The sequence below is a fragment of the Acanthochromis polyacanthus genome, chromosome 8 (genome assembly GCF_021347895.1).
Source record: "Acanthochromis polyacanthus isolate Apoly-LR-REF ecotype Palm Island chromosome 8, KAUST_Apoly_ChrSc, whole genome shotgun sequence".
NCBI lineage: Eukaryota > Metazoa > Chordata > Actinopteri > Pomacentridae > Acanthochromis > Acanthochromis polyacanthus.
The window spans coordinates 9,081,733-9,097,711 of NC_067120.1; the positions used below are offsets into that span (position 1 = coordinate 9,081,733).

At 42.6% G+C, this 15,979-nt stretch overlaps 1 protein-coding gene across 2 annotated transcripts in view; it reads left to right on the forward strand.

Moving 5' to 3' along the window:
• grm3 (glutamate receptor, metabotropic 3) overlaps nt 1-14,959 on the forward strand; it is a 41,513-nt gene extending 26,554 nt beyond the window's left edge. For both annotated transcript variants that reach the window (XM_022191961.2, XM_022191962.2), the window contains 7 exons: nt 5,504-5,746; nt 5,851-6,040; nt 6,388-6,697; nt 6,809-7,002; nt 7,233-7,365; nt 8,860-9,037; nt 11,333-14,959. In XM_022191961.2, the coding sequence (XP_022047653.1) occupies nt 5,504-5,746; nt 5,851-6,040; nt 6,388-6,697; nt 6,809-7,002; nt 7,233-7,365; nt 8,860-9,037; nt 11,333-11,409 (1,325 nt within the window). In that variant the 3' untranslated portion in view covers nt 11,410-14,959. The remainder of the gene's footprint in view (nt 1-5,503; nt 5,747-5,850; nt 6,041-6,387; nt 6,698-6,808; nt 7,003-7,232; nt 7,366-8,859; nt 9,038-11,332) is intronic.
• The last annotated feature ends 1,020 nt before the right edge of the window (nt 14,960-15,979 follow it).

A 15,979-nucleotide genomic window follows, 5' to 3' on the forward strand; every position in this document is an offset into this window, starting at 1 on the left:
AGAGGAGAGGAGAGGAGAGGAGAGGAGGTGTGAATCCCTCTATGACTTTCCTACATCTCTATATCTGATCGTCTCTCTCCCTTACACTCCCCTCTATTCCCTTCTTTTCACCACTGATGTATGTCCACGAGGCGCACGTCTTTATTCTGCAGTCGGGAAGAATAACAGCATATGCAAGGATCTTGAGTTCTTTACAGCTCAGTGTCAGTGACAATGGTGACAGAATGACAAACAGCTGTACTGGTAAAAATGCATTGAGGGAGACTGTGTTGGTAAGAGCTCAGATGATGTGGATGACGGTACAGTTAGACTGCGCACTGTGGCAGCGATTGTTTTGAGTTGTTGGTTAGCCCTGAGTGACTCACTCTCGCTGCTGTACATATACATCTTTCCATCTACAGTTATGTGAGGAAGAAGCCGAGGTGAGTTGAGGTTGGATTTGGTGTATAAATACTGCAGCATCACCATCCGCAGTGCTCTCAGTCTGAACTGTAGCAGACGGAAAACCAACAGTGTTCAGCGCTCTCTATCTCTCTCCGATTTTCTCCTTCTCCTATTAGCACATGCATGTCCGTTGCATATTCTTTGCCTTCTGTCATACTTTGATCTCCCTTATATCTTCACACGTCCAAATACGCCTAAGTACTAACCACTGTCTTTAACTTTATATTCACAGCAGCGCACACTGTGCCTTTAATCATGATGAGGCTTGTTTTGTTGTGTTTTACTGACAGTCTATGTGGTGCACTGAGGCAGTATGTTGTGCGGTTAGGAGGGTGTTTTCATATGCAGCTCTCTTCATCTGGTCTCATCTAGTTGCTATGGTAATGAAGCCGACACTGTTGCCAATTGTTGAAGTGATCTGGTAGATCATGGGAACTGCTCCACACCAACTAGTAATAGACACAAAGGTGTATTTGTGCGTTGTCACGAGGCCTCACTACATACTTCAAACACAAAACACAGACATGCATAGGCACATACACAAACATGTACAAAACAGTCAGCTTTTTTTTTTTTTTTTTTTTTTTTTTTTTTTACAAAGAGGATGCTTGAAATGCTTGTTTTTCTACCGGCATGAAATTGCAGACACCCCCAACCCACACACTTCTCAAAGCCATCATTCAACTCCCACCCATCCACCTCCCCGATCTGCAGCAAACAGATCAGTATATACACACATGCATGCAGTCTTCTGTTCAAATAGTGGTGATAGATGTGATATTCCCCCTTCTCTGTGCTTGTGTGTATTTGTGTGCGTGCGTACGTGCGTGTGTGTGTGTGCGCGCGTGTGCGTGTGCGTGTGTGTGTGTGTGTGTGTGTGTGTGTGTGTGTGTGTGTGTGTGTGTGTGTGTGTGTGTGTTATGTCTGTGTTAGCAGAGGCGGTGTGCCTTCAGGGCCATATTGAGCAGAGAGCTTACTGCAACGTTTAGATGCTCGAGAACAACCTTCACTCATTCTCTCCCTCGTTTTCTCTTCGCTCTCTTCCTCTGTCTCTCCGTCTCCGTCTCTGTCTCTCTACGTCTTTCTGTCACTCTCTCCTGCTCTTCAACACTCTATCTTTCTATATCTCTCCTTTCTCACCCAGAAAATGTCCTACTCTCTCTACATTCAAAAACAGCACATCCCACTCAGACTTCACAAGGTTGCTCTCCTGCCTCCACTGCCTCTCTGCACCGGTCTGTTCCTCCACTCGTTCACTTTGCTCATCCTTCCATCCACCCTTCACCAATTCTCTATTGATTCCTCCCTCTAAAGGCTTTCCTCCATCCACCTATATCTCTGCTGCCATGACACCAGTTTCTTGCTATTTCCCCTTTGCTATCTCCTCTCTTTTTTCTCTCGCATTCTTCTCCCTTGTCACTTACCTCCCTTTTTTTTGCCCTTATCTTGTCTCCCGGCTCATCCTCCATCCCAGCACCTTCTGTTTTTTGTCTTGCCTTCCTTTTGTCTCCTCTATCTCGCCACCTTTCTTCCAGTCAAGCCTGCACTGCTACACCTTCCCTCCTATACATTTCTCACCTTTATTTCAGACTTTCTTTTCTCCATCCTATCTGTCCTCTTATTCCCTTGTGGCCTGTTGCTCCGTGGCCCATCCATGGCAGTACCTCCGTCCCCTGGGATCAGATCTATAGGGAGAACAAATAGAGCTAATGTGATCTGTCTGTGTGCGCGTTTGTGACATTTGGGAGCCTCCCTGCGTATATATTTATACTGTGTGCACTTGTGTGTGCAGTCACATCCTGCACAAGGAAAAGATTCCCCTTCTTTACTCCTCTCTCTCCACTTTTAGATTACTTATTCCTACTTATTCCTCCCAAGCCCCTTTTTGCCTCCTCTGCCGCTCCTTGCCTTTAATACCCACAATCCCCCTTGGGCTTCGCTTTAGCCCGACATGGCCGAGAACATAATTAATTTCTCAGCTTCTGAATGAAAAGCCTGTTTTCACCATGCTTCTAATTAAGCTAGAATAATAAGGTGTTTCTCAAGTTAGCGGGAATGCTAAAGTCTTTCAAGAATTAGGAATCTGGTTTCAGCTGTATAAATGCACTTTGTCTCTGCTCACTTCATTTATTGTTGTTGTATGTGCTATTTGTTTCATATTTGGTAGCCAAGACCATATTTTCATTCATCTTTTAAGATAAACTGGAGTATATTGACAGTTGATCTGCACAAACAGCACTTTGTTTCACTGAGTTGAAAGGTATGGCTCTAGTACTGTTTGCTTTAGCCTGTCAGACACTATACCACAGCTACACAACGGGGATGATTTCAGCAGTCATGGTTCACGTTTGGATGCTGACAACACCTCACAGGCGTGGAAAGTCACTCAGAGCTGTGGTGCTGAGGGCAGTCCCTGCTGTGGGTCTCAGCTGGACTGAGCTGAGCGAGTGGGAAGTATTGTATGGATGAGGTGACACAGAGTCATTTATCAGCACTTGTTTTAGGTTTTCGGAAAGTGTTAAGACACCGCAGGAGAGCCTACAAGCTTCTGGTAGGAAGCAGTCGCCACATTCAATTCCTCAAATGATTGAATCGCTTCAGTTCATGGTTCATTGCAGTTACATCATACAGAAACATGTTGTTGAGAGGAAAACCTGAGGGAGAGACTTCCTTCTAGTCATTCACTTGAGATTCACGTTTTGTAGCCTCTAGCTGCATGATGGCAATGTCAGTCCACCAGTTTGATTCAGGCTAAAATAATTCAAAAACTATGGGATGAATTGGCGTGGAATTTGACAAAGATATTCACATTCCCCTGAGGATGAACCTAAATGTGTTAGTAGTGTTAGGAGACAAACTAAGATGTTGGTGTTCCTGCTATTGTGTCTGTTTGGCATGAGTTCTTTGGAATAGTTATTGTGAGTGTTTTAGCATGCCAGTGTTAGCCTCAAAACAGGAATCCTTGGCCACTGGAGCTCACTATATTTTTAAATTTAGCCCAGGACAGCAATGAGGAGAGAGAATGCCATCTATCAGTCAAGGACCGGGGCTGCCTGTGTCCGCTCTCTGCAGTCACAGGAATCTTGGTGGCCTTCGCCAGAGCTAACTTGCACCCTCATATGCTTTCTTGATAAGCCATTCTGTCACATCAGCAAGGTCACTGATGCTGGCCACAGGGAGGAATCACCAGTCCTCTGAATATACTGCTCCCGATTGTGATCTGTTAAAGTGAAGTCAAGGGCAGAACAGCACCCTCAAATGAGTCTGTAGGCCAATACCGTTATCTCTTTAGTCTGTAGCTATTACACATAATTACCACATGCAGCTAATTAGGCTTCAGCACACATCTAAGGTCCTAATAAGGTGCAGTTATGATAATTAGCTAGTGGCGAAGTGTTTCTGCAAATGTGCACGGGTGTCTAAGAGGAGGAGGAGGAGGGCCCGGCTTGCATTATTGCTCAGTGTTATTAGCTGACTTTATTATCTGGCAACTTGCAGTATAATGGATTCATATCTCTTCTTCATCTCCAGATATTATCAGCACCTTCTTATTGAAATCATTTTCATTTAGCTGTCACCGAAACATTTAGCCCCAAAATCCAAAGAAGACTTGACACTTGGAATTTCCTGTGACAAAAAGAGAGAGGAGGAAGATAGAGGGTTGTGCTGTCTCTGTGATTTATGGATTTCATAAACCCTAACCCCCTCTGCTGCCATCTGACACACCATTCTTCTCTGAACACACAGAGCTTTCACAACAATAGCACAGCTTTAGCCGCTGTCAGTGTCTTGCACGCGCGCACATACACACATTCACGCACACATGCAACTAACAGCGGGGTCAGAGCTTTGGTTCTGTCAGCACAGCCTCCCACAGCGCTCAGAGCAATACCTTAGCCATCACACTGTAAAGCAAAACCTAATGGAGCCTCCACTTGTGTGCACATCATCACACGCACACACACTCACACTCACACACATGCACACTTCTCAGCCCAACAGCTTATTTGCAATCTGTATTCTGATTCATTCTCCTGATCCCAGAGCTGTATGTATGGAGAATGAATTTGGGCTCCGATTTCTTTCAGTTACCCAAAGACGCGGAGATATGAAAAAGGCAGCACAGTATCATCAATGCTGCTGCGCACTGAGGACCGAGAGCCTTGTTACACATTGAAGAGTGATGCTCAATAAACCCGACACACACTGCACTATCCCCAGTCACATCATCATTTGACATGCAGCAGCGTATAACATACCGCCCTATGTGTCAGCAACACAGAGTTGATTGCTCTGCTGTAAGGACTGAAGTGCCACTGTAGGAGTGGCATACACTTTGTCTGTGTCAAAACGACCAAGTGTCAGCACTGTCAGGTCCAGCGCTGCCTGCAACACGTCAGAAAGTTACTTCTTGTTTCCAGTCCATAGACCTTTTCTCCTTCTTCTTCTTTTTTTTAATGGTTTCAGCATCCTGCCAATTTTACAGTCTCTTCTGTTCCCACATCCTCAGGGTAGATGGTAATCCTTTCATAACATGTATACAAACCAATTTGGCAGGTTCAGCAGTGTACCTCCCTCACAGAAGAAACCCAGAGGCTAATTCTATCAATGTGTGGGTAGCTATAGCATTGCCCAGGGATTCAGTCCTCTGCCTTCATGGCTATATGACTTTATGGGCAGTTTGTTAATGATGCATTTGGTAATAAACTTTATCAGACCAGGTTTTAGACCAGCAATCGTGTCCCTGTTTGACTTCAGGGAGGGGTGGGAGACCAGTGATGCACACATCACTAAGCATACCTGGCATTTATAGCCTCTTAGCAAATAGTTTTGTAACTGGCTGGTCCTCAGTAATGAAAACGCTATTGTTATGCCCTTCACTGTCTGTTCGGGACTCCTAAAGCTTAGCTGACCATTGTTTATTGTCTCTGCTGCTTTTAAAAAGCATCAGTGAGACATCAATGGGATGATTGTTCCTGATTGTTTAACTTTGATCTCCTTTCTCACTGCCTTTTTCACTTTTTTGTCCCTGTCTTTGTCTCCTCTCAACCCCCTCCAGCACCTTTCTCTCCCCCTGGCAGCGAGACAGTAGTGAAGTTTGATTCCCAGGGGGACGGCATGGGCCGATACAACATCTTCAGCTACCAGCGCTCTGGCGATCGTTATGTTTACGTGCCAGTGGGCGAATGGGCAGAGAGCCTGATTCTGAGCAGCGATCTGATTCGCTGGCCAAGAGACGTGGTGCCCACCTCGCAGTGCAGCGACCCCTGTGAACGCAACGAGATGAAGAAAATGCAGGCAGGTAGGAGAGTGAATTTCAACAATTTTCTTTTTCTGTCACAGAGACATACCAGGCAGCAGTGTCTCCTGAAAAATCTCAAACTGCCACATATTCCTATTTCCCAGGTGAGTACTGCTGCTGGATCTGCACAGCCTGTGAGCCTCATGAATACCTGGCTGATGAGTTCACCTGCTCGCCCTGCGCTCCTGGCCAGTGGCCCACTGATGACCTGACCTCCTGCTATGACCTTCCTGAAGACTATATTATGTGGGAAGATGCCTGGGCCATTGGTCCAATTACCATCGCCTGTGTAGGGTGAGTGACAAAGGACTTCTGAAATCAAGGATCTGTTGTTTAAAAAATTACTTTGAAAAGCAAGTGGTAAATCTGCCATTGTTAAACTGCATGTGCGAAAAAAGAAAAGCTGGCAGATATAACGAGCAGCAATTACGAAATTGGCAGCTCTTAGTGTCTGGTCAACTGAGACTTGATATTAGACACATTTACAGCTCTCAGTAATTCTGACTGCTTGGACCAATTTATGTTTCCCTACCTAGAAGGATAATGGCTTTACTTTGTTTTTGACTTGTGAAACAGAATGTGAACAGTGACTTCATGACATTGACTGTCTTCTGGCTCCATATCTTCTTCCCCATCCCCAGGTTCATGTGCACCGGCCTGGTGTTTTGGGTGTTTATCAGACACAACAACACTCCGCTGGTGAAAGCATCAGGCAGAGAGCTGTGTTACATCCTCCTCTCGGGAGTCTTCATGTCCTACGCCATGACTTTCCTCTTTTTGGCCAAACCCTCTCCTGCCATCTGTGCCCTGCGGCGCCTCGGCCTGGGCACATCATTTGCTGTCTGCTATTCCGCCCTCCTCACCAAAACCAACAGAATCGCCAGGATTTTCAATGGCGTGAAAGACGGAGCGGGTGCAGTGAGGCCACGCTTCATTAGTCCATCCTCTCAGGTGAGTGATTGCAGCATCTCGTCCATCCATCTGCATCAGCCAGATGGATGGATGGACAGACAAGCAGTGGATCTTGATGACCTTACCTTCCTCTCCTCCCTTCTTTTCCAGGTTTTCATCTGTCTGAGCCTGATCTCCGTCCAGTTAGTGATGGTGTCAGTGTGGCTGTTGCTGGAGGTTCCCGGGACACGGCGCTTTACTTTACCAGAGCGGCGGCAGACTGTCATCCTCAAGTGTAACGTACGCGACTCCAGCATGCTGCTGTCGCTGGGATATGATGTGCTCCTGGTCATCCTGTGTACTGTGTAAGTGTGTCATAGCTGGTTTGATTGGCACTGCAATTACGTAAAAGGCACCGTCAAACATGCTTTATGTTTTCCACCGTGGGCACTTCAAATGACTAAGTGCTGGGCTCTTAGAAAAATTACAAATCAGGTCTTATTTCAGTTTTATAAGGTTTGTTTTCAGTAGAGTAGGAGTTGGCACTTTTCCAGATGATGTCTGACTAATCGGAAACATGATTCCCTTCTTCTAGGTATGCCTTCAAGACCAGGAAGTGTCCTGAGAACTTCAATGAGGCCAAGTTTATCGGATTCACCATGTACACCACCTGTATAATTTGGCTGGCCTTTCTTCCCATCTTCTACGTTACATCTAGTGACTACAGGGTATCTTCTTGCATGTACACACACATGCATAGTATTTTTAGGAGGGCATTGCATTGACATCCAAGCAACTGATGTAACCTTAAGCTTAAAGGAAAAGTCTGATATTTTGAGATATTCTCTTTCTAACAGCAATAGATGAGAAGATGCTGATATGCTAAATATGACTAGACACTAGTAGTTGGCAAATTTATCCTCGTATAAAGACTGGAAACTGGGCAAAACAGATTTCTTGGCTCTGTCTAAAGCTTACTCATTCATACACTGTGGGATTTAGTTCAATTAATCCAAAAAAACAAAGTGTAAAAAGGATTTTTTTTTATGCTTGGATGTGCATAGTTCCTAAACAGTCCACTTTCCTGAACAAAAAAAAAAAAAAAAGATTTACCTTTCAGGAATCGTTTTTTGTCCCCTCAACATGACTAATAAAGATGCACAGGTAGCAAAACAGCAGCAGCACAGGTGTAGTGGCAACTTAAACAATTTCTAATCCTGTTGGCAAATGTCCCAGCTCTGCAGTCCTCGGGTGACAAACAGACAGGCTCTGTCAAACTGCTGACACATGTCCAGATTTAACAGCGAAGGGGAGTGAGTGTTCACCTGAGCCATACAAATCTTAAGCACACACAAACACAGCTCAAGCACACACTTCCACAAGCACACAGAGTATCAAAGGGCACAAGGGAGGAGTGCTGATGCCAGAGCTGCTCATTTGATCCCCATAAAAAACATCTCACTTTCTCTGCTCTCTCTCTCTCTCTCTCGCTCTCTCTCGCTCTCTCTCTGGAAATAAGCATTTTTTTGGCTTTGTAATCTGACTTTAAGATTAGTCAGGTACAAGCACAACATCACTAACATGCATACTCACCCACTCACATAAGTACATACATACACAGAGGAGATGTTGAAGGGTTGATTACTAATGTGCTCAACTGTGCTGCTATTATTCAGCCATCTCTGTGCAGTGATTATGGAAGCCTGAAAGGAACATATACCATGCAAATCTGCAGACCTGCTATTAAGAGAGAATAAAATTGTTCTTAGCATTGATTTCATACAATAAATCGCATAGAATGAAGTTAAAGCTCCCAGGGAGAGACTTGTAAGTCTTGCTGCTGTGGTCTCTGTTGATTAAGTCTTTTTATTGATCGATTCTGTAATTGTTATCCTCTGGACTGTTACAAGGCAACAGAGTCTGCCAACAAAGAGTTGCACTCTCGCTTTACAGACATCATTGGCTCTGTGTGCACACAGAGATCAGTTAGTGTCTTCAGCAGTATTTTCATGTCTGTATTTCTCTTCTGTTTATCAACTTGACTGTAATCTATCATTTTATTTAAAGCTCTTAGCATTAAGCATTCAAGACGCTTTTGTCTTTGGAAAATGTTCATTGTTACAGATTATCCAGTTCAAATTAGCGCTTAACATCATCTAAATTAGCACAAGATTTATCAAAGTCTGGCTTCTAATTACTGCCTTCTCGTCTCTCCTCTGCAGGTTCAGACCACTACCATGTGCATCTCAGTCAGCCTCAGTGGCTTCGTGGTCCTCGGCTGTATGTTCGCTCCCAAGGTCCACATCATCATGTTCCAGCCCCAGAAGAATGTGACCAGCCACAGGCTTAACCTCAATCGCTTCAGTGTCAGTGGGGCTGCGACCACATACGCATCTCATGGTAGGCTACATGCAGTTATCTTTTGTTTTACAGCTTGCAGAGACTGCATTCAATATCCAGCACAACAAACAGTGTTGTATTTTCCAGTATTCCTCTGAAAGTGTTACTTTTAATGCATGATTGATGACTTTTTTCTTAAACTTTAAACAGTGCCGTCTCACTGACAGAACTGCATAGTTGACTAGTGTAGAGCAAGCAGGGATGCAATTTTTATCAAAGCAAGTGTTTCTAAAGGATTTATATATAGGCAGTAATTTTCTGTTTATTACCATCTGATTTTGTTTCTACTTACAAACCTTGGGTCGATTTTTTCCGTTAACAGAGCCTAATGGTTGGTTAAACTGCATTAGAGTCGCATCTTCCTCTCAAATGCACCGGCACACTATAAATTACAAAGCTACTTAGGCTCTTTATGATTGTTCTAATGTTGCATTGAATTTACATCTTGTTTGTAAGAGATGGTTAGTGCCTATTTCTTATTTACATTAATGGTTCCTCAGTGTTCTAAAAATGGTGCTCTATTTAAAATTTCAATTGTGCTTCCTTAGTTTCCCTTACTAACATCACCCTGTTGAGGCCATCAGCTGCTCGTACTCAAAAATCGATGCAGGGTCTTTGCAATTTCTTTCTTACCTGTCTTAAAGACATTTGCATAATTTATGTGACATTCTTCTTTCCTTTTTCCAATAAGGGAAAGGCTTTTTCTCGACCTTCTATTACAGTTGTGCAAAAGCTTGGACAGTCGTGGGCAAATTGTTTTTTGAAGTAAAAGTAAGCTTTAATTTCATGAACTCAAAAAACAGTAAACATTTAAACAGTAATATGGCCAGATCTGGACTTTTTAGCTACTCTTTAGAAGATATCACAGCTTGCAATGCTGTTAGTGTCCAGCTAAGGGTCCTTCTGCTCTTGATTTAGGACTATTAACCATTCTTCTTTGCAAATAACCTCAAGTTCTTAGATATTTTAGGTTGCCTTGCATGCACAGCATGTTTAACATTTCCCCACAGATTTAGTGTGGTGTGTTCCTATAAGTAGTTATGTTCGATTTTAATGTCTGCTTTGGGTCATTGTATTGTTTTAAAAGCCGTCTTCTTTTCTCTTTCAGTTTCTCGGTTGACTGCAGGATGTTTGCATTCAGAATTTTCTGAAATTTAGTGAAATCCATTATTCCGTCTCTCTAGAACGTATTGCCTGTGTCACTGACTCCCACACTACCCTAAAGCAGAGTATTTCCACTCCCACACCTAACAAATGGCAAAGTTTTCTTTTCATCAAATGCTGCTCCTCTTTTTCACAAAGTTACAAGTTGATTGTGGCTGAAGAAGTGAATTTTAATCAGTTCAAAGGACTTCTTTCTCACTGAGATTTATTCACATGTTGCTGTGTAAACTTCGGACAGTCAGAGATTGTTTTGTTATATTGCAGGTAAGGTTGAACCCATGAAACAGTGCACAGTCACTCGTGTATCAGTTAAACCTTCCTGCAGGTCCTTTGCAGTGATATGGGGGATTTTCTTTGCCTTTCTGCCAAGCAGATGTACAGCTTTATCCGAAAAGTTTTTTAGTCTTTCAGATGTTGTCTTGATTTTCAGAGTTGCTTTCGACAGCCAATTCTTAATGATATTTTGGACAGTGGAAACTGCAAGCCGAAGCACTTTGATATCTATTATAGTATTCCCCTACCTCATAGACACCAATTAGCTTTATTTTCAGATTCTCATATAGCTGCTTAGAGCACGCCGTAGCTGTTGAGTGTCTTCACAAAGTTTGATGAGTCAGAGAATTTATCAGCTCTGGAACTGTCATCAGCTGAGAATTCCTCATGTCAGTCCCAATAAGACATTTAAGGTTTAATAAGTCAATGAAGTTCTGAGACTTTACAAATAGAAAGGTTTTTGCTCATGACAAAATAACTGTTTTGATTTTGCATGTTTTCAGTACTTTAAAAAGCAAAATATAACAAATTAAAAAGATTAATTTCAATGTTTATTTGCTGTAGAGGTCATACTAGTTAAAATACTGATAATAGTGTATTCGCCTATTTTGATATGATCATTTGATGTTTTTGGCAAAGCGATTTCAGGTTGAGATTTGGTTTAAATTCTGAAATTTCGCAAAGATATTGTTGCTTCATATTGCATCTTTTTCTTGGTTTGGCATCAGAAATTATTAACTGTAGAAGAGTTTTATGAACATTCACATGCAAAAGTCTAATATTTAAGAATGCCAGATGTCTGTCCTCCTATGTAATTGCCATGTTATTTCAACCTTCTTGTTCCATGTCTTTTCGTAGCTTCTGTCAGTGCCCACTACGTCCCGACTGTGTGCAACGGCAGAGAAATTGTCGACTCCACCACTTCCTCTCTGTGACCACATCCAGTCCACTCTCTAAATCAGCCCCTGCGACTGTTAGCCAATTGATGAACATTATCCCATCGACTTATCCTTTCCCCGCCTCATACGCACACTGTACAAACTCACACACGTCAGCATTACCATACGATATGTACACACACACACACACACGTAAACACACACAGACAAACAAACACCTTCCTTGTGGACTAGAACTGTATCGTTTCACAAATGTAGAAAGTGTGTAACTATAATTAAATTATTTTCTAGGGATGTATATACATGGAATCGACATTGTTGTATGTAGAGAAACAAAAGAACAAAAAAAGTTTTTAGGAGGAATTTTTGGAGCCTTTGTTTTTGATAGCTTTGTTATGATGCTGTGTAAATAGACATGCGCTTAATCATGCTAGGAGGGGCTGTGTCCCTTAGTCTGGATGCACATTTGTGGCTCTGCTTGCCTCACCTGCAATATCCCACAGACTTTTTATTCTCATGCTTTTTTGTAGGTCTCATTGTAATAACCGATTATGTATGCATTTCTATTGTGTATCTGTACATTTGTATATTATACTACTGATGGTTCAAACAGCACAATGTTGACAGTCTTGTAATCCCAGAATGAATGTGGACAAAAGCATAAACTGGACAGGCTAGAACAGCTGGAATGGACATGTACAAAACAAAAACAACAACAAAAGAAGATCCATCAACACCCATTGACAAATTTCCGTTTGAGAATTCAACTGCTCACATCTTGATAGATGTGTTTTGCATCCTAGATCTGTATAAGAACCTATTGTGGCTGTTTTTGCAGGAAAAGATGTTTTGCTTTTGATACAAATGTTCATTTTTTTTCTATTTATAATCATGAAATCCCTTTATCTAAATGGCCATAGTTCCACACGTGTTCACCAAAGCAACAGTGTTTCGCTCCCGCTCTTAAGCTGCTGTTTCTTTGAAGGATCGCTGTAATGGATTGCTGATAATAACTAATAGCACTCCTGAAAAGATAAAGTGCAACAAATGCATTACTTTTGCCTCGAAACTGCCGATGCAAATGGTGCTGCAGCGGTTCTGTCAACAAAAACAAATCAGTGTCTCACCCAGGAATTATGAACTTTAAGTATCCACATGACTCAAACACTAATGGAGGAAAATAGCCTGCTTTGCTGAACACGTACTGGATTTTTCCAACTACAGGGGAGTGGTAGCTTATGTTTTTGTGCCCCATAGATACAGTATGTGGTGGTGTTTTGAATATGGCTATGTGCCTTAATGTATGTTTGATAGAGCTCCAGGTAGAGGTTGTGAGAGATCAGTTTTGCATTACCAGCTACAAGTCCTTGTTTGGTAAATGTAAAAGTGGACTCAATATAGAGTACATGCTTCAGGGCAACACTATGCCAGTTAGTTTTATTCCCTACCAAGCCTTCTACCATTGATTGTTTACCTGAAGTATTGGAACAGTGACTCTGGAGCATCCCTAGGTTAAAATGACTTTCTCTACCGCCCTTCTTTCTCCAGTCTGTTATTAAAAAAGTGAAATGGATATTCCTGATATACACCCATCAAACTCGTTTTACTTTTTACAGCTTAGCAGCTCCAATAAAAGAAGGGAAGGGAAGAGAAGCTCATATACCATTAAGATGAAGTCATTGGCTGGCTGACTTATTGAAGTGTGCAGTTTACATGTCTGTGTTAAATGTGTTGACGTTGAGAGGCACAGTGGAGCAGCTGGCTTTGGCAGTCCCAGAGAGGCTCACGAGAGGAAGCAGAGCACACAATGTCAGCTGCTGGCAGATCCCAGCTAACAACAGAATGTTAGAGCAGAACTCATATGCATAACATGCATAAAAATTTATAAAAACATCAATACACATCAAACTCTCCGTTTGTGGTGGAAAATATTGCAGACTCTGCTGGATGACAATAATGAGGGGGTGGAATAAATAATGAAAAAAGCACATGAATAAAGCTGTTATAAGAAAATTTAAATAGCCTAATTAGCGGACTAATTTAGCATTTTTCATTTTAAAGAGAAGACACATGCAATAATTTATTGCATTTAGGATGTTAGTAATTTTTTAATAAACTGATCTTCAATGTTTACGTATAATATGCTGTCTAAAATAAAGTGTGACTGTTACATTTGATGTTTTCAGCAAAAGATGTGATCAGAATCACTTATTTGCTTCCCCAGACGAGCATTTTATATCTATTTTCTCCGTGTTAAAATTCAGTAGATATGGACAGATCTGTTGAACATTCATCCCTTGACTGCTCTACACCTTTGCACAGCCACTCTCCAACGGCACCCTCTGATTATCACACTGAATGATGGATTGAAAGAATTTCAGTGGATGCGCCAAGATGAGCCGACCTACATTGGGGCGTGTGTGTTAGGTGCAGAGAGCAGCAGGAGCGAGCGATGTGGCAGAGCAGAGGGAAGCTGCTGCTGGATTATGTAAAGCACTCCCACAGCCCAGAAGTCACAGGGCTGCTATGGAAGCTCAAAGCATCTCAGAGATTCACAGTCTTTGTTAGAAGAAGGCTTAGCCATTCACTCAGTGGTCCTGCTCCCACAAGATACACCCTGCATGGCAGGTTGCTATGGACAACCACCACCACATCCGCTGCTGGAATGTCTATTTGTCTGCATGAAGAGAAGGGTAGGAGGAGGGGTGAGGAGTGGCCGAGAGAAGAGGAATAGAAAGAGGAAAAAACGGGTAGCTGGTCTTGATTCAAATTGGCAGTGACTGATGAGATTTGGCTCTGCAAGGCCCTGTACTCTAGTCCTGGCTTTTAATGGCCGCACAAATAGAGCACTTAACCCTGATTCTCCTCTCATTTAGTCTGGGGACTAGACTCGGACAAGAGTCCCATACTCTTCCTCTGACCCTCTCTCTCACAACCCGCTTCACCCCTTCGACCTTTCCCTCACCAGCTTTGTCCACCTCAGCTCTACTCCAATGTGTGAAACTTGCAACGGTCGGTCTCAGCCAAGACCACCTAAGCCAGACCGACAGACTGGAAGCCCACACTTGAACTGAGGCGCTTAGATCCGGGTGCCCAGTGCAGCACATGCCATTGAGGAGGCTGGAACGGGCATAAGGGGATGTTAGATAAAGGATTTGGAGACTGTGTGGGAATATGAAATTGCAGTTTAGATGTGAAGAAAATGCGTCACTTTAAAAACGCATCACCTTGTCTGAGTTATGAGCCTATGCATCCGGTAACTCTCGCTGGAAGCTTCCTGAATTGGCTTTATTCTTGGTTATCCTTTTCAAACTGTCATCCACTATACAGACATTGCTCCTCTATTCAGCCTCTGCCAACTGCCATGTGCTCTCCAAAGGTCTCTGTGCTATAGCCCCCGCTATACAACAGAATGTGTCCTTGGCCTCTCGGCTTTGAAACAACACAAGATCTCTGCAGGCGAAATGAACCCGAGGTCAAGCTGAACTCTGGAACTGGCCTATCACAAAGCAATAGTTCCGTGTTTATGATATGTGCAATAAAGAGGCTGTGATGACATCATAATAAATAACAACAAGCAAAGAGATGGTCTCGTCTGCTTGTCTTTCCGTTTGATCTGATCACAGAAAGTAGCTCAGTGGGTCTGTGTGTGTGTGTGTGTGTGTGTGTGTGTGTATGTGTGTGTGTGTATATGAATTGCTGCGAAAATGTTCAGCTCAGTTGTAGATGGATTTGTCTCTTCAGCAACGTTAACAGCCCCTCACCACCACTTCCACACACACGGGCTCTATTCATAGTGTGTGCTGGCAAATGCTGAAAGATGGCTCTAACACTTTGCCTCATCTGTTCTCTAAGTGATGGCACTCCAATTAAACCATCTACTGGAGTGCTCCCTGCTTTAGGACAATACACTCCAGTGTAAAGGCTCAGTGTCTTGAACTGAGAAAGACTGAAAGCCAAAATTAATAAAATCCAAACAATGAGAAAGACGGCAAAAAAAGGGTCCAGGCAGATTGAAGTGCAGAAGCAAAGAAAGAAAAAAAGGAATACGAAGCCTCTTTAGTGTCAGACCAATTTTTTTTTCTAAATCAGTAAGAAACATGTCGGATTGTTTGATGATTACATTAGACTTTCCATAATATCTACTTATTCAGAACTGCATAGTGACTCTTTTCTTGTAGCCTAGCAATTATCTCCCTCTGGTGGTTATCTCTGATCATTGCTCTTATAACTGCAATGTATTCTGAAATACAAGCAGAAATCAGCACACATGCATGCATGGTTAATAGACTAGTTGTAGATTTGTTTTTAAGACGTACGTATTGATCATTTGTTATCATAAACTCTGCAAATATCTAACAGGACATTTAACTGAGCGAAGTGAGAAGTTGCCTCTCTGTTATTTACTGCCCTCTGCAGGACAATTCAATAAAAGCCAGTAAGGCCCTGAGGAATGTGAGGCAACCAGTTTGGAAAAAAACTGAGTAATATAAATTGACATATTGTGATGTTAGCAAACCCCTCCCCTCCAAAGAAGACAGCCTCAAAATTGGCTTTTTTTTTTCAAATAGATTTAAAATAAACTGAAGCCACAGTGTGGCAAAGG